This window comes from Lygodium microphyllum, chromosome 8 (assembly GCF_053477565.2).
Source record: "Lygodium microphyllum isolate KBCC chromosome 8, Lygodium_microphyllum_v1.1.10, whole genome shotgun sequence".
Classification (NCBI taxonomy): domain Eukaryota; kingdom Viridiplantae; phylum Streptophyta; class Polypodiopsida; order Schizaeales; family Lygodiaceae; genus Lygodium; species Lygodium microphyllum.
In genome coordinates this window covers 63,520,812-63,545,583 of record NC_141142.1, presented here as the reverse complement: position 1 = coordinate 63,545,583, position 24,772 = coordinate 63,520,812, and the positions used below count along the sequence as shown (strand labels likewise).

At 38.8% G+C, this 24,772-nt stretch overlaps 1 protein-coding gene across 3 annotated transcripts in view; it reads left to right on the top strand.

Annotated features, from left to right (window-relative positions):
* Positions 1-14,931, top strand: part of LOC148032387 (diiron containing four-helix bundle family ferritin protein, putative (Protein of unknown function DUF455)) — a 131,545-nt gene extending 116,614 nt beyond the window's left edge. The window contains exons 6-8 of one of the 3 annotated variants that reach the window (XM_087683036.1): positions 3,978-4,059; positions 9,965-10,051; positions 10,164-10,578. In XM_087683036.1, coding sequence (XP_087539162.1) covers positions 3,978-4,059; positions 9,965-10,051; positions 10,164-10,217 — 223 coding nt within the window. In that variant the 3' untranslated portion in view covers positions 10,218-10,578. Of the gene's footprint in view, positions 1-3,977; positions 4,060-9,964; positions 10,052-10,163; positions 10,579-14,625 lie in introns of those variants that run through there. The other 2 variants (XM_087683037.1, XM_087683038.1) reach the window with 2 other exon arrangements.
* Positions 14,932-24,772: the final 9,841 nt, after the last annotated feature.

Below are 24,772 nucleotides of genomic sequence, written 5' to 3'. Positions count from 1 at the left end.
TCTTGTAATGATGCATCGTGATATGAAGCGGTAGAAAAATGTGAGTATGGAATGGAGAATGAAAATGTGCTAGGAGCAGAAACAGAGGTTCCAACTTCTAGTGTGGAGGATGCGGATGTGGAGTGTAATCTAAGGTTTTGGAATGAAGAAGAGAGGAAATCACAGTAGGGGCTAAAGAAGGGTGGGATAGGAGGGATTTGAGAAGATTGGCTTATATGCTCAAATGAAACAGAAGATGAAGGTATACTTGACAAAGGATGTTTACTTCGAGAGCCCCTTCTATTACATGCAAAAAATCATTTGGATCTTGCATACCAAAAAGGGAAATGGGAGAGGGTTTTGATTCATATGACTCAAAGGGGTTGTACGAACCTGACACTAGGCTTGGTTGAGATGAAGAAGATGAGTTGCTAGCTGTCCCAAATGTTGTATGTCCTTCATGATTAGAGAGGTGGCTAGCTTGACCAACCGGTCTAGATGGAGTAGCAAAGCTGGTAGGAGGGGTGTAAGTTTGACTATATGTAATGTGCAACTACTCTTCAAATGCCTCCTTCATCATGAGACTGAAATCTGGAATAGGAGAAAACAAAGAAGGTAAAGGTGGAGTGTCGTCTTCCTTGCTAAGTCCATAATACATCCTTAGGGCCTCTAGTGATGGAGAAGTTCGATAAGACATCATGGGGTCGCAAGAAGAAGGTGATTGAGACATTGTGATTCGGTTACAAGTCATTTGGCCTCACACAAAGCCTAGCACTCCACAATATCTGCAAGTTACTCTTTACAAGAGTACCAAATACCATGTGAAGAAAACCATGGAGTAGCTACTAGGGTTTACACAAAGGAAACACAGAGTGTACAACCAGGATAGAAGCACACTGATATAGACATAGATATGCAAAACTCAAACCCTAAACAAACACAATTAGAAGGAGAGAGAAAGAACACAACTTTGAAGTGAATGAAAATTATAAATGAATGTGTCATGAGGACATGTATTTTTGAAACCTCACTTAACGTGTGGATTAATTTTTAATCACATGATTAAGTAAATGTTACACATGTGAGGTGCAACTAGGGTTAAAGTAAATTTATGAGCCTGGGACCTGAAGAAATCATGGGGTATCAAAGGCAAAAGTTGTTATAAGTTATGCCGCACAGGTACTTGGTGGTATCTAGTACCAATTATTGGCCTAGGTTATTCATTTGGTGATAAATGTCAGTTGATGACACTAGAGAAGTAGCGTTTAATGTTACCTAACACCAATTTGATGGTCAAAAATGGCGCAGAGACACTTGGGAGCAGAAGATGCCTAGCCAATTAAATTATTGGCCAATTAGATTATTTTTCTGGGCTCCGAAATAATTATTAAATTAATTTTCAGTATTTAAAGACTGAAAATTAATACTTAATTATGGATAATGCTGAAAAAACCATTTGGGAAGGTTGTTACTTGTCAAAAATGCCCATGCAAGACTAAAAAACGTCTTTAGAGGCTAGAGAGAGGCATTTTTAATGTTTTCATCCTACAAGAGAGAGGGAGGAGATGCTGCTGGTCTAATTTGCAGCCATTGGAGGACCTTCTGAGGCAACCAAGGGCAGGAGAAGACCAATCAACAACAGGTGATAGGATCTATAGGCTGTTGAGAGAGAGCAGCAACAGTAAATGACTGATTTTCTTTAGTTCTTTGCATCTACAAGTTGTTATGGCAAGGCAGTAGCTGCATTTGACTGATTTTTAGTCATTCTTCGCGACAAAACTCTGACTTTTCTCTCTCTACAGCTTTCTCTCTCATCTCCCAACCATTTCACAGCCTTGCTCCGAAGATCTCAGCATTTGGACCCTTAGAGGCTGAGAAATTGCAAATTTCTTTGCTGTAAACCCTAATTTACAGTAGAATTAGGGTTTAGCAGCAGCCTTGGGAAGGGTGCCAGAAATTGGAAGCTCCAAGACTTGGATTTTTCAGAGTTGAAGGTGAATTTCAGCTGAATTCAGGTGGAGACTAACCAACCATTGAATTTGGGTCATTTCCATCGTCTATGAAGTGGGTGAAGACCAATTGAGTGCCCAAATCAAGGGGAAAAATAGATTGAAGACTTGCTGGTCACTTTGGACAGCAAGGGGAGTTTGGATTGCAAAGGGGATCAGGAGAATCCCATTGTAAATCAACTTCTTCTTCAATAAAGCTAAAGAAGACGCCAATTTTGGGGCCAATCGGGTGTGCATTGTCCAAGATCAGTAGATAAATTTGTATTTTCAGATTTTCATTAATTGTTTGCTGCTGTAATTAAGTTGTAATCAGGGATTTACCCGGAAGGAAGGCTGGTTACAGAATGAAGAGTGTATAGAGTGTTAAGGACAAAGCAGTAGTTGATGTCCATCACTAGAGACAGATCCCAAGTACTGTAAACACTAGAATAATATGTGAGAGTATTAAATAATGAAGGGCATCGGGCTGGTCACCAAAACACCGCAATCGGAGGTTGAAATCTGGTAAATGCAGCAGTGTATCACTAGAGAAGGCTGAAAACTGATCAGTAGAGGAAGAGAAGTGTCAGGTGACAACAAGCGAGGTGTTTGCTGATGTAGGTGGCCTATTGGTGGACAACAAAAACACAAATATTGCAACAGTCGCCTGTTGGAAGAGATGACAATAACTTCTTGCCTAGAACTAGATGTTGAAAATGCAAGCTGATTAGGTGCTATGATGATGCAGTACATGGAGACCTCCAAACAGTAGGGCGATGGCTAGAAACAAGCCGCCTAGGGCTAGATAGTGATGGGCTGTAGTCGATGATGGTTGGATAGCAGATCGTAGGTGGCTGATGGCTGAAATTTGCATGGTAGGGTGAGAAACCTACACAAAAGGATGAAGACTGAATGGGGGCAGCTTGTCTATTTATAGATGTGAATGGACCCTCCCAAATTAGGGTTTCACTAAAACTCTCTCAAACTGCACACTATTTTTGTGTTTTTCATTAAATAAGCATGTTTTGGGGCTATTTAAGACGCCAAACAGCATTTAATGCATTTTTTAGCTCAACACAGGATCTGTGAGTTGATACATAGTTGTCGGTCATAAGAAAGTGATATTTTAGAAACTAGGGATGTAAATGAGAAGGTAGTGCTAAATTAGTCTGGAGTCCATGTGCATTGTGGTTCTCAGTGCTTATGCTGGAGTCTCTCTTGTTCTACAAGTTTGATTTAATGTTCTCTCTTAGTTGGTTTAGTGTAACAAAAAGACGAGCCTTGCAAACTTCCACAAGTTCAAAGTAAACAGAGGGCTACCTACATATCCCTACATATCAAAAGGAAGGCTGCACTGTGCTGTGAGCAGAAAAACTTGATTACAGACAAGGTAGAAGACATGAGAGAAAATTGCAATGAACATGAACTGAGAGGGGATGCACTTTCATCATCTATATTTGACATGAGGAGCCCATCTTGACTAATGTGCCCCATGTGGATGGCAGTCAGTTGGTCTCATGCATGCACCCGGAGGTATACTTGAGGGTTTCTGTCCCCACATTGTTTCTTATTATATGGCTCACTGTTTATATGGCCCCCCACCTTGCTTTTCGTTTCCCATTTCCCTTACACTACATTGAGAGCCTTGTATTTGTAGCATTTGACGTGCATCTAGCTCCAGATTTGTTGTTGTCTTCTAAGTATAGAAGTGGCCACATTTATAAAGAAAACACCAAACTTGATTTTGTAAAGCTCTAACTTGCATCTGCTATTGTTGACCATCAATCATAGGACTTGTAGAGTGTGTGAGCTATTTTTTTACCCTTCTTGTTTTCAAATGAATATGTTATTAGTTTAATTGGCTACTTTGTGTAAGATCCAAAGTCAAATGTTTATCTATATGATCATTGTGAGGGCATTGACACAATGGGATCTTTAAATGAACAGATTTTGAATTTATAAAAGCTTGATCGAGGTACATTTACTCAATCTTATGGTGTAATTTGGCAGGTATGATTTCAATTACAAATTACCTCTTAAGCATGACATTAAAGATGATAACAGATCAGGCTTATCCATGGATGATTCACAGGTAATCTACTTCTCTTGACTTTTAGGATGGTAGATATATATTGTATTTTCTGACTTCCAGAAGGTTATTAGGGGCTGAAGTATGTGGAATATTAACTATAGTTATGCCAAATCCCATATAGGTATAGAATAAGGTCACATTTTGATGCATGATAAGCAATGACATGACATTCAAAAATAACTTGCCGTTGCTTCTTGCACTCTAGTATTGCAAGTGCTACTGAAGATTTGTTGAAATGACCCTTTGGAACTCACTTGCCCCATTCTCATTTCCTACATTTGTCAATGAAAGAGCTGACTTTACCTCATAAACACCCTATAAGGTACCCAAACATTTACCCTATAAGATACCCAAATATTTACCTAAAATTACATCACAAGTCTGGAATAAAATATAAGCATGGACTTGCTGCAAATCACCATTGTAATTCCAGATACACGTGTGTATAAAGACCTATACATTTTAGTCCGTTTCTCTTAATATTTACCTAAAATTACATCACAAGTCTGGAATAAAATATAAGCATGGACTTGCTGCAAATCACCATTGTAATTCCAGATACACATATGTGTATAAAGACCTATACATTTTAGTCCGTTTCTCTTATACACAAACGTGTGTGTGCTAAAAGTTAGTGTGGGTTAGTATAATAATTAAGTCAATTATTTAACAAAGAGGTTAATATTACTAACCTACCCGTCCGACCATCCCAAAGGGGTTTCTTGGTCAATGGCCGTGACAAGACCTGAGTCTTGATAGCATCACCGTTATCACCATCATCTCCATCATTACCCATTTGTGCATAATCCTAATTGTTGCCTTATTTTGTTGCTGATCTCAAAGTCGTTTGGATGCCATATGTCGTTCCTCCGCCACTAACAATGAATCAGTCGTGCGTCACACTACCCGGGAGATCCAGATTGGCAAAAGTTTACATTCTTGTAAGGGATTCAATGGTAAATTGTAGGAAAGCATTTCCTAAGGTAGCAACTAATTAGCATTCTAAAGAGCTATAGAGATTGGTTAAATAGATGAGAAGGTTTGTGTATATTTTGAAGGCTGTACTAAAGTAGGTCTATAAGACCCCGTTAAATGCAAGAAGAAATTATTTATAAGATGAATCAGAGGACCAAAAATGAAACCGGACGAATATAAGCAGTACAACCTTTGAAGGTGTTAACCAGGAATACACCAACTTAATTGGGAAATATTATAAGTCTTGAAGCTCGATATTTAGTCCATAGCAAGAGTTTTTATGGTTCCCAAGAGAGCAACTATAAGAATAATTGTAAATGTTATTTTGGTTTAATAAGTACTGTTTGGGAAAGTTTAGTTGCCTTGTTTTTGTGTACGTGCCTAACAAAGACATGCAACGAAGGATTAGTTAAGGAAGCTAATTTTATGTGTTTCATAGTGTAAATATATGTCTTTTAAAACTCTAAAGATGCTTTGGAATATGTGAGTGAAAAGCAGGAGAATGCTACCTCAATGAGTGCATTCCATGGAAGTTGGATCTGGTAGTTAGGTAGCTTTCTAAATATAGGAGGACAAGTCCGAGTGCACATGATTGCTTAGATAAAAGCATTAGATCATTGGCTAACACTTCTAGGAGGCTAGTATGTGTCTAGGCTTCAATAGAGGGGTCAAACCACAACTTCCCTTGTTTCATGCTCTCATTGAACCAAGCGCAATGTTAGTTGCTCTCGTCTTTGATCAGTTGTAGACCTTGGGTCAATCCCTTTGGGTTGCTTCTTTTGGGTCATGGCATTGATGCTTTAGTATGAAGTAGATTGGAATTTGTGTAACTTGCTAAATTCGTGAGTTCCTTGGGACTTGGACAGTGTTGCACATGGGAAAAAAGAGTTCATCGACTACCAAACATTACTTTGCCTAGCTTTGTTTTGGTAGACACATGTCACATGTTATTAGAGTGAACTAGAAATGGAAATTGGTTGAGAATTGCTTAGAGATTGAATAATTGTTGGATGTCGAGACGCAAGGTAAGTGGTGGCTTGGATTTTCAAGATCCTTATGAGGAACCGATGAGCAACCTTGTGTTTGGAACTATATTCATAACCGCTTGTTGATCAAATGATTAGTACTTCCAATGCAAAGTCATGTGAATAATTCACTAGCCACAAGCTGGGCTTGTATCTATGGCCCAAGCTATAGCTCCATAGGTCGTCACCATGGTCTTGCTTGTGCCAGGGAATTTCAGCCTGAGGGCTCTCCTTCATACCTCCTAAGCTCTAGGGCAGTCCCATAGGCAGTGTCTCTGTGTCTCCTTTGGCTCACCATCTCTCATACATGCAACTGAGTTCTTAATGTATCCAAGTCAAGTGCCAATGGCTAAGCTCTAATGAGCTAAAACCCATAGGCCTAAAGCTGTCATATAGCTTCCAAAAATCAGATAAGAACTGGTCCAAGGTGCCCTCACTGTCCAATAGGAGGTGGCTGCTGACTGTGTTCTGATCTTGCTCATCTAAATCCTCCTACCTAGCCTAGTAGTGTAGCCAAAGGAGGCCATGTCACATGGCTTTCAAGATATGAATCCCTCCACACCCACCCTCCTAGATCCTATTGCAATCTCTGCAGAGGCTTCTTCAGATAAGCCCAATATCTCCATCCATGTGCTCGGCAGGTGGCTAGGTCTGGGTGGATATACTACTTCCTCTCATAGTGTGCCACTACTCTAATCCTCAGTCTGGGAGCATCCAATGAATGCTGTCTGGTCCAAGCTCTCTCACCAGAAGCGGCCATCCTCAACCTTGTCAAAGCCCTCTTGCTAGAGGGGGCCATCTTCCTCAACCATAAAAGTGAATGTTCCATCTCTGCTAGATGCAATGACCACTAGAAGGATCTCCCCTCTAGAGAAGAGACTAACATAGGCTTGAGAAGTGCATGTATCTTTCTACAATAAGGTGGAACTTCCTCCGTCAATCATAGCTATGGTTCCCCTAAGACACTGTAGTCTCTACATCTAAATCTCCTGCAGTAACTCCTGAAATGCAAACCAATCTCCCATTGGCACAATGACCTATAAAGATAATCTCCCCCAGGATAAGCCCTCTGCCCAAGAGTGTGGCCTTGACTCTGATCTCAAATAGTGATTGAAGAGAAGATGGTGCCTCCTCTTCTATTCAGCTGTAGTCGGTGGTAGCAGATGAAGGCCTATTAATATAGATCTCCATGCTCTAATAATAGCAGCTGCGAATTTGACCTCAAAGCTCCTCCATAAGTCTTTGGTCTTGATCTCCTAAAAAATCCAATGAAAGCTGGGTTGCCATGGGCCTCCACGTGTATGTATGATAGACTTAAGCCTCCCCGTCAGAAGTTCTTCCAAGGCTCCTCACCTAAAAGAAGACCCCTAACAATGAGCTTAGCCAATAGGGCTTTGCTCTAGCTATTTGGGTCTATGATCCCCAATCCTCCTCTGGATCATAGGCTGTATGAAGGCATCCCAAGCTACCTTTGCTCTAGCTGGGCTCCCATTTCCTCCCAACCAAATAAAGTTCCTTGTAAGGTGCTTCACCTGGCTGGTACATGACCTGAAGAATGCCCAACAAGAAGTAACATACCACATGGTCGTAAGAAGAACTTGGTTGTAGATCTGTCCCAAATTGGCTTTTTTCACAACAAAAGTTTCTGAAAAGTTCTCTATTGCTGAGATCTTGAAGAGAGGTAGATTTCAGCTGTATGCTTGAGGAAATTTAGATTGGAGGAGAAGTGACGAAAAGCAACAGCAAACCCTGCTCATCATGATGCTTCAGGGCTGCCCAACCAATCCTCCTTGCAAAGATGACTAAATTGGCCGCTGGCCTACCTCACAAGCAAGCTGTCCCTTCATTCCCCATGGCTGCAACCTTTAAAACCTGCTGTCAAATTGAGTAAAATAGCCACCAAACAGCTGATCTTCAGATGGCCAAACTTCCATTCAAAACCCAAACATTGACCAACCTTTAAGTAAATTGAAGTCTTCCTGCCCAAATTTTCATTTAATGAAAGTTTCATGCTTTAAATATAGAAACTCATAGTTTCAAGGTTTTGAGGTCATTTTTGGCCCTTTCCCTTTTGCCACATAGTTTCATGCTTTAAATATAGAAACTCATAGTTTCAAGGTTTTTAGCTCATTTTTGGCCCTTTCCCTTTTGCCACATGATCTAGATTTTGTCTGCTATAGGGCCAGGACTCCAGATCCCATATCCTTCACTTCTAGTGCAAAGGTCACCATGACTATAGCAAGGGTATTTTAATTGAAAATCGTATGTGAAATTTAATTAAAATAGTACGAGTCTATTCACATTTCACATTCTAGTGGGTATGAAAGGGGCACCAATCTTTGCGGCCAGTTGATGTCCTTGTGACAAGAATCCTAGTTGTGGGAATCTAATTTTTTGATTTTACAAAAATATTGTAGTTAGTGTTTGTGAATTAGGGTTTACTGCCCTGAGTTATCAAAGGCCAGTTTCATGGTTCCATGAAACTGATAAGATGAGTCTCCATGAACCTCACATGTCTATGTAAACTGAGATTGTGCCTTTTTCCCCTTCACATCAAGAGTAGTCTGCATAAATTTCACAAATCAAGGTTTCGAAATGAACCATTGTAAAGTCTTTATAGCATTTGCTGATTTAGAGCTTCGGCTTCCCACTCATCTAGAGCCTAAGGAGTTGCATGAGAATAAAATGATTGCTCACCAACCACATTTGTTGCTTGTTGTCCTGAAGCATTTTGAGCATTCAGTGACTCAAAAGCATGCAAAGATCACCTCTATGGAGAGGATTCTTGTTCCTCACTCCTATCACCATTGCTGTGAGACATTTTCATTCATTTGCCCTTGCTGTGTCCTGTTTTCAGCAAGCAAAAACTCTGCTGTAATTAAATTACAGCAAGCTAAAGACGTGTGTGTGTGTCTCAAGACGGCCACAAGCTCACCTCCTAAGAAAAGATGGTGATGTCCCAGCAACCGCCTTTGATAACTCAAAGAATAGTACACACTAACTAAAGCATTCATAGTAAAATCAAAAAACGAATTACTCCCAAATGGGAGCTAGGTCTCGTAGGCCAATTTGGCCTTTTGTAGACGTTAATATAAGTTTCTTTCTTTCTTTCTCACCATGCTTGATCATTAGATGCACCATGGCTTTGGCACCTTGAGGGAAGGTCTGAACCAACTCTAGAGCAAAAACTCATCCTACTAAACTCTAAGAGGGGGAGATTGTACTAATGATGGTGGTGTGACCCTAAAGAAATCCATGCATACTCACTTGAACCACTCAAGATGGGCTTAATGAATCTCCATTTCTCTAGAGGTCCTAAACATAAAGACCCATGCATCTATGGTAGGGGAATCTCTTCCTGCACAGTCCCCAAGAAAACCAAATGGGGTTTTTCGTTGCACGCAAAACATCTTGCAGGAAGAAGTCTTTTAATTAAGTGAAAAAGAGACTTCAACAAGTAGGTATTGGAGAAGAACAAAATTGTTGGTCCTGTGATGCCTTGCCTTCGGCTTTCCGAACCTGTCTGTGTATGTGTTGGTTGCTCTTCAAAGAAGAGAAGTTTAAAGGACCCGTGAAGGACCTATCTAAAATGATACGACCCCTTATCTACGCCTTGTCTACGTATCTTTTGTACTTCAACGGCCACATCATTGTCCTTAATGCTGAAGAAGATGCTGAGGGCAGCAAAGGGGGGCATGTCGAGGGGTTTCTTTGGCGTTGACTGTGACATTCACATTGGGGTGTATGTTTATAATCTTTTCTGATAGCAGAATCCCATGGACTCACTATACTTGGTTTTCAATGTAGATTATTGAAGCGAAGGTGGGAACTATTTTTGCTCTATAGGTCAGAAGGTAGCATTTCGAGATTACAAGTAATGGGTTTATTGTTAAACTTTTCTGCAGGGAGAGAGGACTGCAAGACAAACAAATGATTTGTCAGATTCATCAGTTTCCCCAAAGACAACAGAAAGTGATACTAATCTTTCAAAGGTAGGCGGATTATTCTAACTAATTCTAGATGTCTGGGCAAGATGAGATGCATGGAAATAGTGCGCAACAAGGATTCCGTCCTATTTGATGAATGCCAATCGCTGTTTCATAGGTATATGATAGGCTGGCTTTGATTATTGCCATGGAGAATGAGAGGGCTGCCTAGAAAGGCTTCAAACTGGCGCTCCTATTCTTCGTTAACATGGATGGGAGACAGTTATGTACCTACTTTTCGAAGGAGCATATCGACAGAGGGTATCCCGAATCCTTCGACTAACATAAGCATGTGTGCTCACTATCGAGTGCTGAATGTCATCAGTGTTTGCTGGGGAAAGTCTTAGAAGTCCGTTAATATGGTTGGAAATTTTATGTTTGAAGAAGACTAGAACCGGTAGATGTGTCATATCTCAAATTTTAGTTTTAGTTTTGGAGAAGATGCTTAACTATCATGGTTTCGTAGGGGTAGTATTTGACAATAACATAAAGTTGTTCATTCTATCTATATATGTTGCATTTGCTTTTTGGTCCATGTCAATATTGGAGAGCGAGGAGAACAGTATGGCCAATCCAGGAAAACGTATGCTTGTAGACATGCACATCAAGAACATGCCCATTTAGATTTGTGCATGCACACACAAGTACACACATATAAACATGAATAAACATCTGAACTGTGGGACACAAAAATAGAGATACGGCTTTAGAAAGTAAAAGTTTTCATTAGTGTTTTTCTAAAAAATAACAAAGTGTAAGGTAATGTCCCTTCCTGAATACTCTAAAGAATCAATGTGAAGTTCATAAATGTACTTTGAGGGGATTAGCTAGGAATGGAAGCAATGGAGCAAGCTTTTTGTGGGGATTAGCTAGGAATGGAATCAATGGAGCAAGCTCATTGTGAAAACCTTCACATCCAATATGAGAAAGAAAGGGCAAGCTTTTTTCATAAGTAAATGATTTAAGCTCTAGCTTTCTTGTATTTGGTTTGTCTCATGTTGCGGTATGTGAATTACCAAATCTGAGGGTTTTCCTTTTTACCTTCTTAGTTGTGTGCTTAATGAAGGGTCACTTGGAAAGCGAGTCAATGTAGCTTATCAATCTAGAGCATCACTTCATCAATCATTAGTAAGGGATTTTGCTCTAGTTTTGTTGCATCCAATGCATAAAAGGATTGGACACTAAACATTGTAATAAGCTTCAAAAGAGACTTGGTAAATTTTTTCCTCGGCAAACTTCTTGCTTGAGGGTTTTTTAAAAACCAAATGCACCAAATGGATTCCATTTTTGCCCTCCTTGATTGGTTGGGAGTTGAAGGGCATGCGAATGGATTGATCCTATCCACCTTACCTCAACCACCTGCTCTTGAGGCAAAATAGTCAATTATAAAGAGAAGAAATGGCCAACCGCCTCTTTTGGTCGAGTTCTCCTATGGATTAGGGGTTTGAATTATGCAAATGTGTAGTATGGGATCTCCCTTTGGAGCCTTTTCATTTAGGGTTTCAAAAGCTTGACATAATCAACGCTATAGGTTGTGTTTAGGTGGAAGTCATTAGCTATTGGATACCTTCAATGAAAGGATCTATCAAGTAGGCTTGATAAGTAGAGGCTTATCCTTTGGTGGATGCTAGTGATTTGAGTTCTATAGGTTGTGTTTAGGTGGAAGTCATTAGCTATTGGATACCTTCAATGAAAGGATCTATCAAGTAGGCTTGATAAGTAGAGGCTTATCCTTTCGTGGATGCTAGTGATTTGAGTTTGTTTATCTCCCACTTTGAGTTAGTGGGATTGCGCATGCCAGTTTAGAATGAAGGGTTTCTTAGACCTAGTGGGGATAGGTTGACTAATGATTTATTATGGTAGTCCTGAATAACATCTATGTGGAATAACACCTCAAAATGGAAAAATATGCCATCCAGGACTAGGCTCAAACTATATGTCTAAGCATGTTAATGGTCCTCCATGTAGAGAAATGTGTTGGAATAGAAGGATCATGAAGAAATCTCAGAGCTCTTTGATGCAAATGGCTTGAAGGTTGCAATTAAAGTTAGTTCCATGGTCCAAACATCCTACATAGCATGCTTTGGTGAAGGCTTAGTAGAAGGGAGAGGCGGATATTGGTTAAAAATACCATTACGTTTAGTCGCCCTCTTAGACATTTCTAGTTTCTCATCACCTATTTTTCTCTTTTATTCCACAATATCTTCTATGTTCTACAACTTTGAGAGAGAAACATAAGTAGAGACCAAATCTATCGAAGCATCCCAACCTATGTTCTCTGAAGTACTCTTTTCTACTTCATTCAAATCTATTCTAGTAATTTCTCTTTTCTACTATATGCATAGCATCTATCAAAATTTTTGTATTCTTGACAACAAGGACAACTGTGAGTATAGGCAGAAAGTTTGTGGGTTGTTACTTTTCAAGCTATACACCACTTTCCTAGTAGATACAATGTTTGAAGCAGGTTAAGGAATATCAAACTTGATAGCCTTGTTAGCTTAGAAAAGAAATGAGAGCCTTACATGCTTAAGGTGATTGTCGAAATTTTATGGGAGTTGTAAAGTGTTGCATGCAACCTAATAGAGCCACATGATAGCAACAATCTTGCATGCTTAAGGTAATAGAATTATCCAACATTTGTGGGATTCATAGAGTTGTATCTAACCTAATAGAGCCATAGGATATAGTAGGTATGACATCTATTTTTTAATAGGATACTTTATTGTAATGATATGTGAACACACTCAAGGTTGCCTAGATTTTTTTCTCCTCTTTAGAGTGGTTTTCCTTAAGAAATTATACGCATCATACTCATTTTCATCGTAGGGTTTTATGTTTCATTTGTGCTTATTTTTGTTATGTTTGATAGTAAAATTGTAAGATTTCTCTTACTGCATCTTGTATGAATTGTTTCTAGTATTCTTGCTTTCACTCAAGGTTGCCTAGATTTTTTTCTCCTCTTTAGAGTGGTTTTCCTTAAGAAATTATACGCATCATACTCATTTTCATCGTAGGGTTTTATGTTTCATTTGTGCTTATTTTTGTTATGTTTGATAGTAAAATTGTAAGATTTCTCTTACTGCATTTTGTATGAATTGTTTCTAGTATTCTTGCTTTGGCGATAAAGCGTTTGTTCCACCCCTCTCCAAGCTTATATGGTGTATGTGAACGATGAAAGATTATTATGCCATTCGAGGTCGTCTATGGTCTTGTGCAAGTGTGCAGTTGATTGTGTAGGCTATGTTTTGGTAGTCTATTTACAAAAGAAAAAAGTGTATGTTTTGGTATTTGTAAGTAGATTTTATATGTTTTCTTCAATTGTTGCCATAACCAATATTTGTTGTATTTGGGTCATTTTGTTTCATATGCATACCACAAATGGAACAGATTGATCAATAAGCTCTCCTCAAACCGTTTCTTCACTAGTTCCAAACCAAAGCCTAATTTATTTACGTTGTCACCCTATAATTTGTTGAGATATTGGCAATCACACCTAGCTTAGTCTCTTTATATGGAGCAGTGTGGGCTCAGGATGCAGAATCCCATATGCACAATGGTGGAAAGTGTAACATAGTCCTTTCTTATAAAGCATTTTACTTGCTCTCATTTTGAATAGGATGTCATAGTACTTTTGCATTTCCAACCAAGTGTGTCATTGTCAATACACAAGATTGTGTTTATGAGTCCAAGCTTCCATCATGGAACTTAATTTACTTGTGTGACATTTGGTGTTGATGTCTCTTACCTCATGAGCTCACTCTTTCTCTTTCAACCTTCGTAGCCATGCTCTAGATCCGACATTCTTTACATGGTATCAGATCCCATTCCTAAACTCAACTCAACTCCTCTCTTTACTCTCTTAGTCTCTCAACCCTAGTTCAACTCAGTGGCAGCTCAAAACTTCATATTCAACTTCCACCTTGTGGCAGCTATAGCTAGCGTGTATCTATATTGCTTGAAGCTTTTATATCTTACTCTACAAGCTATATCTCACTAAGCTTCCTTCTGGAGAATTGTTCCCTTTATTTCAAAGCTTCTCTATGGCACTTCAGTTGCTGACATTGGTGGAGTATGTGCCCAATATTGCTGAAAAATGTGATCACTATCTAGATTACGTCCTTCCTGTTCGTATTGACGATATAACTTACGTCTGTAACACTGCCAACGATTTTCATAGGGCAATGAAAGTCCATCACCTAAGGCAATCCCAGCTCAAATATTGTCTAAAATGATTTATTGTGTGAGCCATAGAGAGAAAACTCAAGCCCCTGTCCTACAAATCCTAAAACTCCATAGCCAACTTACTTGAAATTTCATCTTTTCTTCATTTTCTCTCTCCTGGCACTCAAACCAAATCTTTGCTACTGTGATTCTCTGAAAATTGAAGTTTTTAGCAAGCATTTTTCATCAAATTAGTAATAAGAAAAAAATCCAAGCATCAAACTCAAGTACTTGAAAGCATAGTATATATTGATACTTATCAAGTGTTATTTGATACTACATTTTTGTGTCTCTTAACATAATTAAATCTTCTGCTGCTCAAATTTGAGAGTTTTGTTACTGATTTGTTGCTCTAGCATGGACAGAGACTCTCCAATTGTTCGATTCAAAGGGGTCGAGTTCGATACTTGGTAATCTCGTATTAAGCTCGTTTTGATAAAGAAGGGTCTTTGGGCTATTACTAATGGCAAGGAGAAGAAGCCTTGGGATGTGGACCTTGCAGTTACTTGGTAAAAGAATGATGACAAAGCACATGCCATCATTAAGCTGAAAATGGATGATAGCTGTATCCACCATGTGGATACCTATGAAACCTCTAATGATACATGGAAGAGATTAGATATTTTGTTTGGTACACAATCAAAGTCATCTAAGTATGGATTACTTATTGAATTTTTAATGTTAGATATGAAATCAAATTCATCTCTTGCAACTCACTTAAGCTACATGGAAAGTCTCTTAACTTAGCTTATAGGAATTGATCTCAAGATAGATGAAGATATTTGCATTGGTGTGTTGTTGAAAAGCATGCATCTTGACTATAATAATGTATCTACTACATTGATCAACATGCCTAGTTTTAAACTGGTTGACATTAAAGCCTTCTTGCTAGAAGAAAAGAAAGTAAAATCCAAAGAAGAACTAAGCATATCTCTAAAGATGAACAAATGTTATATGTAGATACTAGGTATAAGGGTAAGAAAGATCCAATTGATATGTGACTTCTACAAAAGGATTGGGCACATCGAGAAATTCTGTCATACCAAGAAGAGGTCCCAAAAGGTCTATCTAGTTGCTGTTAAAGAAGAAGAAGAAGAAGAAAAAGAAAAAGAAGAAGAAGAAGAAGATTACTAGAAGAATGAGCCTTATCAGTTGTATTCTAATAGACTTTTTTGACATTGTATTGTCTAGCTATAATGCTTCGGACATAAGCTTGTAAACTCTTCATGTAACCTTGTATTACAGTCTCTGTACACTTTGTGAGACCCCTGTTACAGCCTCTGGATGTCCACCATGTCTTTGGAACCCACACTTAGTCTTTTTCGCGACAACCTCTGGTGTTTACCATGTTTGTGGTGTTCCCACACTTTGCAGGTGGTTGCTCATTAAAGCCTCTACACACTTTGTACTTCTTTGGTTATAATTGAGGAGGGGTAGCCTCTTTGTCTGGAGCAGTGTGGGCTCAAGATGCAAAATCTCATATGCACAATGGTAGAAAGTGCAGCCTAGTCTATTCTTATAAAGTATTGTATTTGTTTTCATTTTGAATAAAATGTCATAGTACTTTTGTACTTCCAACAGAGTGTTTGTGTCATTGTAAATACACAAGATTGTGATTACGAGGCCAAGCTTTCATCTTGGAACTTAATTCACTTGTGTGATATTTGGTCTTGATGTTTGTTATCTCATGAGCTCACTCTTCCTCTTTCAATCTCCATAGCCATCCTTTAGATTTGACACTCTTTACATAATTCCTTGCATTTCTTTAATATATATTTCTTTGGAGCACTCTCCTAGGTTGAACAAGAGGCTTTTCATAGTTTCATTCATCATGAAAGACTCAAGAGTTTGATGACACTCTAGATGTCCTAGCTTTTGGGCTTGAACTTACCCCTATAGGTGAACCTTCTTGAAAGAAGCATGAGACACATTCGAACGGAAGCCTCATCATCTTTGACGCTCAAAGGTTAAAAGCTTTTGGAGAGATCCCCCAACATTTGGAAGCTCGCCATCGTCCGGAGCTTAAAAAGCCTGAATCTTTTGGAACTTGCTGGATGCGATCATTCGAAAGCTGAAATGGGAAAGAGCTCGAGTGGTTTGGAAGTTGCCACCTATCCGCTGCTCCTCTTCCATCCAAACGCCACATTGGCTTGGTCGAATCAAAGCCGAATGCAACACCTTCTTGGCGGATTGCCTGTTGGACCAAGAATGTGACGCCTTCGACTCTGTGCCCCAGGGAAGTATGGCGCCTATCGCCCTCAAAGCCACCATCTGCAGTATTCTTTGGTGCCTTCCAGCCCATACCCATCAATCGTAGCTTTGAATTGCCCCTTTCTTCCACACCACAGATCCAAGGGCGGTGAAGCTGCTCTCTGGCGGAGGCGTAGCAGTCAAATGCTCCAACAGGGACAACCCCTTCGGGCACTTGAACGTAGCACTCTTAGGCTCTACTAGCAGCATTTGATTTGAATGGATATGTAGGTCGGATGAGGTCTTTGGGTGCCTTCCATTCTGGCACACTTAGGCTTCCGAATCATCTATTTCAAAAGATCCTGAATCTTAGGCAGAGCGAGCTACCATGAAGGATATAAAGGATTGCCACCGAGGCTAATGAGAATCTCCCAAGCAATTAGTGGAAGCATGGTGGTATCCTAGCCTCATCTTGTTTCACATGGGTATGTTACACGCCGTATTTTTCTATTGTTGGGATTTCTTAAAAGATTTCAGGAGGGGTATTTCTTGCACTCAAATCGACCCATCACTCGAGACTTGCTCTCAAATTAAGATTTTTCTTGCATTTGATTAGAATTTCTTACACACAAGCCAACCTACCATTCAATATCTACATTCAAATCCAACTCTCGAGCAAAAGCATTCAGAGCCAATCATTGGAGCATTCTGTTCAGATCCATGTTATACCTAGAACAAACCTTTGAATCTCTCTTTGCATTCAAATTCGCCCTCCAATCCGTCATTTGGGTCGACCCTTGCATTCAAGAAACCCAATTTACATTTAGATCTTCCGTAGAACCATTACTAGTATTTAGAGGCGTTTGAATTTAGCACCCAAATCAATTGTGGAAACCCATCCTTAAAGTAGACCTTCTGTTGGGACTAGCTATACCTTGTCCAATGACCACACAATTGAAGGGGGAGTAACAATCGAGAGCAAGAATGCATTCTCTATGAGACTACCTAAGCCACCCTGTGCAAATGTAGCCCTAGAGTTGGCTTGTAGTTGGGATTAGAGTGAGATGCCTCCATATGCATTGCCATTCTGTTTTCATCTTATGATGTAGATGAAGCACTTGGTCTTGTTTCAATACATTGCTACATTTGGATTGGCTCGTGGTGTTTCTTGGAGTTGGTGTTGGATGATGTGGTTGTGCTTGGGCTAGTCCTAGTATTTGTAGTGGTGGCTGAGGTTGATAATTTGGTGCTGGTAGAACTTTCATTTGTTATTGATTTAGTTTTCTTTGCACTTTTGCAAGGAATGTTCCTATTGTTAAAGATGGGGCTTTGTTTTGGGTTAAACATATTAAAGGTTTAAAAACATGCATTTTGATTACTTGCATGTTACATATATAAAAATTGAATGAATTGTTTTGGTTAGTGTAGATTTGGTTATAGTCCTCTCTCTTGAGTGAGTGTGTGTCCTTTTTTATGGTCATGATAGGCCTTTCATGGCCATAAGCATAGTGGTTTACTTCCATGCAATGCATGCATGCCTTATTCATTTGATACTTTCTTTTGGTCAAGTGAGGTCAAAGGTAGTTGTAGGTAGTTGCAATTGGTGATGAAGGTTGGGTTTGGACAATCCAAGAAGTCCATCATAGAGCACATGAAAGAGAGGACCAAGTCTCTCTCATGGAACTTGAGGCTGTCTTCTTTCCTATAAGCATTGATGTTGAAGATGAGGGAAAAGTGGTGTGGTTCTCAGGGTCATAATCTACACCATGTCTTTCGTGGGTAGGCCATGTCAATAGAATCTCCTCTTTCTAAGGGCATGTTGCTAAAAAATACTATCCAAGTTTAACTTTAGTGTCCAAGATATTCTTTCTCTATCCCTTCTCTATCCTAATTGGGCTTCATACCCTAGCACTTTCTTAGGTATTTCTAACACTATGATTCCAATATCATGCGTACTCCTATTGGCATGATCCAGGGTCTTCTTATGGTCAAGCCATCTCTTTCCCAATCTCCTTTGCACTTCAATTACTTTCTACAACACCTTAAGGGGAAATATGGTCCTAATCTAAAATGTGAATTGTATAGGTACATTTTGGGACTCCCATTGTTGCAATGCTTTGATCTCACTTTCAACTAATGAGATTGGGCTCTCTAGCCTTTTTAAATGGCATGTTAGGTATGCACTAGGTTGAGGATACAAACTTCCACTTGATCTTTTACATTCTTTCTCTGTTGTGCTACTTGAAATTTGTTGTTGCTCCTAAGGGAAAGGATTCATGTTAGGTACTTGTAGTAGGTGCATGCTCATGCATTTTTGCTAGATCCCATTCTTCTATGTCAAAGGATCGTGGTGATGTTGGCGGTTGTGGGTGAGGATGCCTATAGCCTTTTGGTCTTAAATTGAGAGTTTGCTGGCTTCCCTAAGCCATAGCATATAGTCTTCCTTAAATTGTAATCAAGTTGAGGTAGGGTCACTTCCACACTTCGTTTGAGTGTGTTTCTTATTAATTGTAGTTGCTCTTGTAGTCTCTTATAGCATTGGCATACTGACTTTCCAGTTGTATTCTATTTTTCCCTTCCACTTCATATTGCTCCCACGTTTCCTCATATCTATTTCCACTGTTATCCCTTTCCTTAGAGTGCTGCCAATTCTCTTCATAGGGTGAACATGTCCTTGATTATTTGTTTTTTGTAAGATACAAAGTCCTCCTTTTCCTTGTCAAGAGTGGCCACTTCTGCCTTTCGTTTTGTCTTTTTGGTCTTGTTGCTCCTCCAAACTCTCTAGCATATCTTCAAAGTCTTGCATGGGACCTTGAGTGAGAAGAGGCATGGAGATGCATAAACCTTCTATTCTTGGTATCTTCTTAACTCTCTTCTCTGATTCTACCTCCAAAGCCTCTATTTATTTGTCTCTAGTAATCATCAAGTCCTTCGATTTTCCTTGAGAAAGGGATACAAATTGTGCTTCTAGCATGTGTAACTTATCCTCCTTTTGCTACTACCTTCCCTTGTGGTTGTTTGAATTGAGGGAGTGATTGCCATTAGGTATGGGGGTGGAGGTAGAGTATCAAGTAGTGTCTATCTTTCTTGAAAAAGGAATACAAGCTGTGTTTCTAGCATGTGTAGCCTATCCTATAGCTAATTCTAATACCTACATTCCATTGTGATTATCTGAAGCGAGAGAGTGATTGCCATTATAGGTGGGGGTGGAGGTAGAGTGTCAAGTGGTGCCTTGCATTTTCATATTACCAATCTGGGTACACTACCATGCCAATTGTACTTGAGCTTGTTTTTTGATTGGTTCCAACTTTTGTTGTGGCTTGAATGTTAGGACCCATAAGTGCTATTTCTTTAGCTCTACTTAGTTGTTGTATTGATCTTTAGATGAGTGCTAGTTTTTCAGCTTGTTTTTTGATTGGTTCCAACTTTTGTTGTGGCTTAGATGCTAGGACCCATAAGTGCTAGTTCTTCAACTCTACTTAGTTGTTGTATTGATCTTTAGATAGCTAAGGGTATGTCTTCTGTTTCCTCCTAAGATCTTGCTTCTCTTTTCTTTATCTTTGCACTCTTTTCTCCTCCTCCCTTCTCAACTCCTCTTTTCTCTTTTCACTATTTCATCCTCTTTAGATATGGTCTTTTCTCCTTCTGTCCCTTTCTTGGTGGTACTCTTTTTCTTTCTATTTTTCTATTTTTTAGGTTGTAATGTCATTAGCTTTTGTATGGCCTTGATTTTTTCCTAGAATTGCAAAGCTTCTTTATGCTGGTTGGTTCACTTCACTGTCAGTATAGGTGGGCTTTGTTTGAATGCATGGTTGGATGCTTTTTGCTTGCTCCTTAGCATGCCTTGAGCTTCCTTTGAGTCTCTATTATGCTAGATGGCTGCCTCTTTTGCTTCTCACTACAAGTATATGACTTCTTCATCCCTCAGCTCATTGGTAGGGCATGTTTGACTATTGTAGTCTCTTCTTGTGTTAAGGGTATGCTTGTACCAACACACTAGGTGTCCTTTGTTATATTGGTGCTATTTGTGCTTGAGGGTCTTTGATGGTTGGTTGCCACATTGTTGAGGTTTTGAAATTGTGTATGTCCTAGATGTTGATGCTTCCAAATCTCCATGTTAAGGTTGAGCCTAGTGTGCATAAAGTTCTGTATGAAGTGTGTTCGAAGTCTTACATGAAGCTCTCATGCCCACCCCTCCCTTGCCAAAATGATTGCAATACTTCCTAGGATTGTGAAAGAGTGGGGTGTTGAATAGAAACTCTCTATATGTGCTTTTTATGGGGTGAATTTCTTAAATAAATTATAATATACAAAATGACATATGTTTACTTATATACATTAATTCTTACAATAACCACTCCTAAAGAGTGGATTGTACTCAAGTATCGTATAATAATCCATGTCATAAATGTGTATACCAATGTGGCTTATCTAGGTCAAGACATCAATTAAGAGGTCACTTAAACCCAATGTATTGGTTGCATGAAGCTCTTCCTTGCTTAAAATCGAGTCCAACTATAAATGCAACTTAATGTGGTCTTCTAGTAATTGATTTCGCGTTAAAGTTGGCACTCAAAATGATGTTGGAGCAACATAGGTAGGAGCATAGTCATTGGTCTTGATTGCATGACACCTTTGAACATTATTCAAAATTGTTAGTTGACTCATTTTCAATGTGCATGTTGTGCGAACCAATTTTGAAGAATTGGAACTTTGATTTTGCCAGCTGATTAATATCATGATGTATAAAGATTATCAAGCAACCTCAATTGTACCAAGTACTACCAAAATTAATCCATATGGAGGCACACCTTACACCCTACAAGGAAAATGCAAGGTGATGGTGACCATGAAGGCTAAATGCCGCCTCATAATTTTCTACATATTGTCTAATGTAGCGAGAGCTGGAAAAGAAATTATGTTTGTTTGAATATTTAAATAACAAGCCAAGTGTACTATAGATTACGATAGATAACAAATACACTTGATCCTTCCCAACATAAAATTCATTATGGCTTTTAGCAAGGGCAAGTTCACTTCCTCAAATCAAGTGATGCCATTGATCTCGTTAGCCACACCTAGTAAGATGTGTAGTGAGGGGGGTAGAACCTTGCTTAAAAAGTTGCTCAAAATGCACAAAGACAATGAATAGCTAGTGAGTAGGGTATCCAAACCAAATGCAACCTCAAAGAAGTGGATTCCTAAATGAAAACACAAATGCGTAGAGTCTATCCCTCTTACAAGAACACTAGTGAAGCCTACTTTCCACTTGTTGAGACTAAGATGTTAGAGGTAGAGGAGGTGAAATAGCACAACACCAAGCCACAATGGGTTCCCAAAGCCTTATTACACACTTAGATCTTTTTGTTTTTCTTGAGTACTATGATAATTGGAGATGCCCAATCTTTGTGCTTGATTTCATAGATGAATCTAACATTCAAGAGTTTATTGAGCTCTTATTGGCAGGGCTTTGATTTTAATGGTATCACAGGTGATACTACCCGATTTTCATTTTTCAAGTTATATTTTACTTAAGTCTTCTTTTGTGGATGCTAGATGGGGCTTGCTAATTTTCACTCGTGCAACTTTCTTTCCTTCTCTTGCTATCTCAAAGAAGCTAAATACAACACATTATGATGATATGATTTTTTCAATGCTCCTCTTGAGCTAATTCATAATAATTATCTCTATTTTTAAGCTTCATAGTAAGAATAATGTATTACTAATTTAAAGGAATGAGAATCTTCACATAAGACGTACTGCTCTTTTAACCGAATCTTTTTGAGGACAAGGTCGTGTTGAACATGGACTATTAAAGCAACATCAAGGTTATTCAACCTTGTCAAACCTAGTTCTCTCTTTTATATTGCCCCATCATGTTCTCCCTTCCCAGGTCTTGAGTAGAAAAAGTTGGAAGTCATTTCCATGCTAGTAAGACCCCAATATCTAGCAACAAAGTAAAACAATCCTTTGCTTTGAATTATGAAACTATACTATTCGACTAAACCCATTGTTTTGTAAAGCTGAGCCCTTGATCTCTCAGTCATTGAGTATGTAAAAGAAAAGCATGCTACAAAAACAAGGTATCATGTTGTTTATTGTCTGAGACAAAAAGTGCATGGTCTTCTTTATTGCACCCAATGTGATGCGAAAATAAGCAATCATGACAAAAATAGTGACATGCTTAGTGTACCAATGCATTGAATGGATCTCATTTTGCATCTTGAAAGAGTAGTTCTTTGTGAAGTCTACAATAGAGATCACTGCCTTATCTGGGAACAAAAAATTGTAGTCAAACTATTGCACTTGCCACATGAATACGAAATTGTGAATGACATCTTCAAGTGGTATTGGTATACTTGCAGAAGTCCTACATGCAATGTTTTCTTTTGGACAATGTCTTGTACAATGCTATTCTTACCTTCATTTTTCAGTGAAGTCTATCTTTATTGGTTACTCGCAAGAATAGAAGGATTATAAGTGCTATGTTTTGTCTACTCATGAGACTTTGATAAGTTATGAAGTAGTATTTGATGAGCTAGTATCGTGGTATGGTGCTAAGCAAGTATTAGTTAATGATAAGTCTTCACAAAGTACATATGCTGAAAATGGAATGCAGGATACTACTATTGCTGGTGGACCTACACATGATGTATCTACCAACGTGAGTCCTTGGATGACAGATAGATTGCAAAGTCATGGATCTCATTCCACTAACATGGATATGTTAGTGAGGGGAAGATTGGACATGGATAAAGGCAAAGGGAAGGCACTTGTTTTACACTTGGTGTTAAGCAGAGGTATGTACTACATCATGAGAGAGCACAATCTCATAGTGCACCTGAGCTATGAAGATTGCAGAGAGAAAGAAAACCTTGACAAATTTACTTATAGTGGGTACTCATCTAAGCACTATGCATACATGACAGAAGTAATGAAGTACAAAGAACCCATGCCATTTGCAAAAGCAGTTAAGAATAAGAATTGGTATAAAGCAATGGATGAAGAGTATGATGCTTTGCTGAAAAATGGAACTTGGGATTTAATTAAGCTGACTGAAGGCAAGATGTCTATTGGATGCAAGTGGATTTACAAAGTCAAATGTAAATTAGATGGCTTGCTTGAGAGATACAAAGCCAGGTTGGTTGTGAAGGGTCATACTCAATAGTATGTGCTTGACTATGAAGAGACTTTTAGTCTTGTTGCGAAGATGGTGACTATACGGATTGTCATTGCATTAGCCAACATCCAAAGGTTGGAATCTATATCAAATGGATGTAAATAATGCTTTCTTGAATGGTAATTTAATGTAAGAAGTCTATATGGATTAGTTGGAAGGATATGTACATGCTGGATATCAATCTTATGTTTGCATATTGAAGAAAGCATTGTATGGACGTAAACAAGCGCCACGGGCATGGAATGGAAAAATTAGCCATTCTTATAGAATCTTGGATTTCAAATGGGTGAAGTTGATCATAGCTTGTTTACTAAGAAGATAGAGAATGACTATGTGATTTTTGTGGTTTATGTAGATGACGTAGAAATTATAGGTGGACACACAGGACATAGAATGACTATGTGAGTTTCAAATAAAAGATTTAGGAGAGTTGAAATTTTTCCTTGGTATTGAGATCGTATAGACACCTCAAGGAATCTGGATGTTGCAAAAGCAATATGCATATAAAATTCTAGAAAAGTATGGTATGTTGGAATGCAAGTCCATGGATGCTCCACTAGAGCAAAATGTCAAGTTGACAGTTAATACAGGAAATGAGATTGAGAATGTGACTATGCATAGATAGATGGTTGGTAGCTTGATTTATCTTACCATCACTAGACCGGATCTCAATTATTCAGTTGGGTTGATCTATTAGTTTATGCAATAGCCAAGGAAACCTTATTTAGATATAATGAGAAGGATTATAAGGTATGTGAAGGCTACATTACACTATGGGATGTTCTACGAGTATGGTAAGACTCTTGATCTGACAGGTTACAGTTATACGGATTGGGTTGTATGTGCCTACGATAGAAGATCGACAAGTGTGTATGCATTCAGTCTTGGCAGCATCATGATTACTTGGAGTAGTAAAAAGCAACCCATTGTGGCTCTCTCGAGTACTGAAGCAGAATATAGAGGTGTAGCCTTAGCTACATGTGAAGTTGTATGGCTGATTAAGATGTTGGATGACTTGGGCGTATGTGTGGATAAACCAATCAAGTTATACTATGACAACATGAGTGGTGTGCTTCTTGCGAGTAATCTTGTTTATCGTGCAAGATTGAAGCACATAGAAGTACATTACCCTT